This window comes from Asparagus officinalis, chromosome 6 (assembly GCF_001876935.1).
Source record: "Asparagus officinalis chromosome 6, Aspof.V1, whole genome shotgun sequence".
Taxonomy (NCBI): Eukaryota; Viridiplantae; Streptophyta; class Magnoliopsida; order Asparagales; family Asparagaceae; genus Asparagus; species Asparagus officinalis.
This window is the reverse complement of record NC_033799.1, coordinates 32,330,173-32,333,029: the sequence shown is the minus strand read 5'-3', so window position 1 is coordinate 32,333,029 and position 2,857 is coordinate 32,330,173. Positions and strand designations below refer to the sequence as shown.

Here is a 2,857-nt window from a genome sequence, read left to right as displayed (position 1 = left end):
CCCCCCTACCCCCCACCCCCACCCAAAAAAAAAAATCAAATCAGATACCACATGCTTTCATTTCTCTTTCCTCTTTGCAGTTCAGACATGTTATTGTAATTGAGAAAACCAGTTTGGATTCAAGTATCTGGTCTCTCTGAAAAATGCTTTATTTCACTTTACACAATTTTTCTGTGGAGATATGAAGCAGTAGTTGCTAACAAGACTTATAGAAGACATTGATGTGAACTAATTTAGTCCCTTTTTCTGTCATTTCATATTGTTCTCTTGTCTAATATAGCATGGTCTTCTCAGGGCAATCATACTTGCAATCTTCAAGATTTGAGATCTAAATCAGAGCACCAGCTCTCAAGCTTCCTTCATGGGCATTTTTCATCATCTCTGAATTTAGGGTATCACCCTCTCCAGCTTCAGTTAAGATCAAAGAAGAGCCTACACAACTATCTCAAACTTTTTGCAAAGTTACAGGAAAATGATGATCCCAAGAGCAACGATTGGAAACCTTGTAAGGAAACACTCCATGCTGCCACTCATGAATTCGAAAGCAATCCTAGTTCTCAGAAATCATCTAGTAGCCCAAGCACACTTAACTCTCAATTAGATGAAGACTCAAAGTGTCAGTCTATTGCTAAGGAGGATCTTTGTCAATATCCATTCGATTATGAACTATACCTTGACAAGTTAAAGGCTGTACTTTTGCATGTGTTGGCTGCAGGGCAATGGAATGCTCCACGTCTCAAGATGTGTGACAGGTAAATTGCTAGCAAGTAATACTTTACATTATTTGCTTCCCATTTGAAATTATGTACCTATTATTTTCTTTTTGGCAGAAAATATTTGGTTAGTTCGACAAATTTGATCCATTATTTGGCACTACGTTCCCTCGATGTCCAACAACTGACTGATGGGCTTTCCTCCATCGGCCTTATGAATCTAGACGGTGTTAATTCACATGTTCTCGCCAGTATCAATTCTTGCATTAGTCTGCTGGTAAAACAAGCGCCTAAATATTGTAGTGCAGAATTAAATGTATTGGATGCTTCTTTCGGAGTCACTTGTGAGGAAAATCAGAAGGTAATGGAAACAGGTCTGATGAGGAAAAGGGCATCAATGCATGCAACTGAACTACTTGGAACAGTTTGCAATAAGAAAGAAGTACATATAATGGTAACAGTTGGGAAAGAGGCAATCGCCAAGCAACAGCTTCTTCCTGATCTTCTAAAGGCCGGAGCTGATATAATACGGATTAATTCTGCACATGATGACTCTAGTGTTTGGAGTGAAATCATCAGGCAAGCAAAGCACAGCTCCCAGATGCTGGAAAAGCCATGTCGAATTCTGATGGATTTGGCTGGGCCAAAGCTGAGGACAGGGTTTTTGAATAAGGGGCCGAGTGTGATGAAAATATCCCCAAAAAAGGATGTGAGTGGAAATGTGATTGTTCCCGCTCAGGTCTGGTTATCTTACTCAGGATGTGATCCTCCTTCCCACATATCACCAGAAGCCGTCCTGTATGTAGAAAGTGAGCGATTTCTTCACAAACTTGAGGTGGGTAGCATTATAAGATTTGTCGATGCTAGAGGGAAAAATAGATCTTTAAAGGTTTGCAAAAAGCATTCTGTTTTTGCTGGTTATGGCTATACGGTTGAGGTTTCAAGGACTGCTTATATTGCATCTGGCACCAGATTGCGGATTGAGAGAAAGAAGGGTAAGGATTCAGTTGGACGCATTGTGAATGTTCCTTCTACAGAGCAGTTTATTAGACTGAGAGTAGGAGATTTACTAACTATTTACAGAGATTCCTGTTCATCCATCAGTAATATAGGCAGCAGTTCATCTCTTGCTCTTAAAATCACATGCGACTCTGGGCGCCTTTTTGATTCTGTTAAACCTGGCGAGCCAATTGCATTTGACGATGGGAAAATCTGGGGAGTTATTCGAGGGGTTAACAGTAGTGAGATTGTTGTGTCAATCACTCATGCAAGACCTAATGGCTCCAAACTAGGTTCTGGTAAATCAATAAACATACCTGAGAGCTCAATGCAGTTCGAAGGTCTCACATCTAAAGATCTTCAGGATCTTGAGTTTGTTGCTAGTAATGCTGATATGGTTGGAATTTCATTCATTAGAAATACATCTGATATCGATATTGTTATGCAAGAGCTTGCCAGAAAGAAGCTACACAATCTGGGAGTTGTATTGAAAATAGAAACCCGTGATGCATTTGAGAAGCTGCCACTTCTACTTCTCCAAGCGATGCGGTTCCCTAATCCTTTGGGTGTAATGATCGCTAGGGGAGATCTTGCAGTGGAGTGCGGATGGGATCAGATGGCTAGTATACAAGAAGAGATCTTATCGATTTGTGCTGCTGCACATATACCTGTAATCTGGGCAACCCAAGTCATGGAATCTCTCGTTGGGCACCAGTGCATGGATCTCTCGTAATCTGGCATTCCTGCTGGATAGAGCCGAGATCACTGATGTCGCTACTGGAATGAGGTAAATGCAATATTTTGTACGTTACACGCACTATATTAAGAGTTTTTTTTAGGTTACGTACACCTGTTTTGCTTTCGTAAATTGGTTAAGGATATTAGCTTCAATTTTCAGAGCACTATACAAAACAGCAGATTTGACGAACACTTAGCCCATGAATTCACTTCACGACTGGAGAAAACCATAACTTAATATGAAATTTTCATTATTTAACCGCAAGTCTACTGTGCAGGTCAAATTGCATTATGCTGAACAAGGGTAAATACATTGTAGAAGCAGTTTCAAGCTTGGATTCTATCATAAGCAATTGTTCCACAAAGGAGAACGTGAAGAATTTAGTAAAGCCACTTCTTCCCTCCAG

General features: G+C 40.3%; 1 protein-coding gene across 1 annotated transcript in view; it reads left to right on the top strand.

The window, feature by feature from the left end:
• The window catches only part of LOC109846023 (plastidial pyruvate kinase 4, chloroplastic-like), a 6,955-nt gene that overhangs the window by 2,253 nt on the left and 1,845 nt on the right, over window positions 1-2,857 (top strand). Inside the window, 4 exon segments of the mRNA XM_020415245.1 lie at window positions 238-752; window positions 831-2,463; window positions 2,465-2,499; window positions 2,729-2,853. Of these exon segments, the coding sequence (XP_020270834.1) occupies window positions 238-752; window positions 831-2,463; window positions 2,465-2,499; window positions 2,729-2,853 (2,308 nt within the window).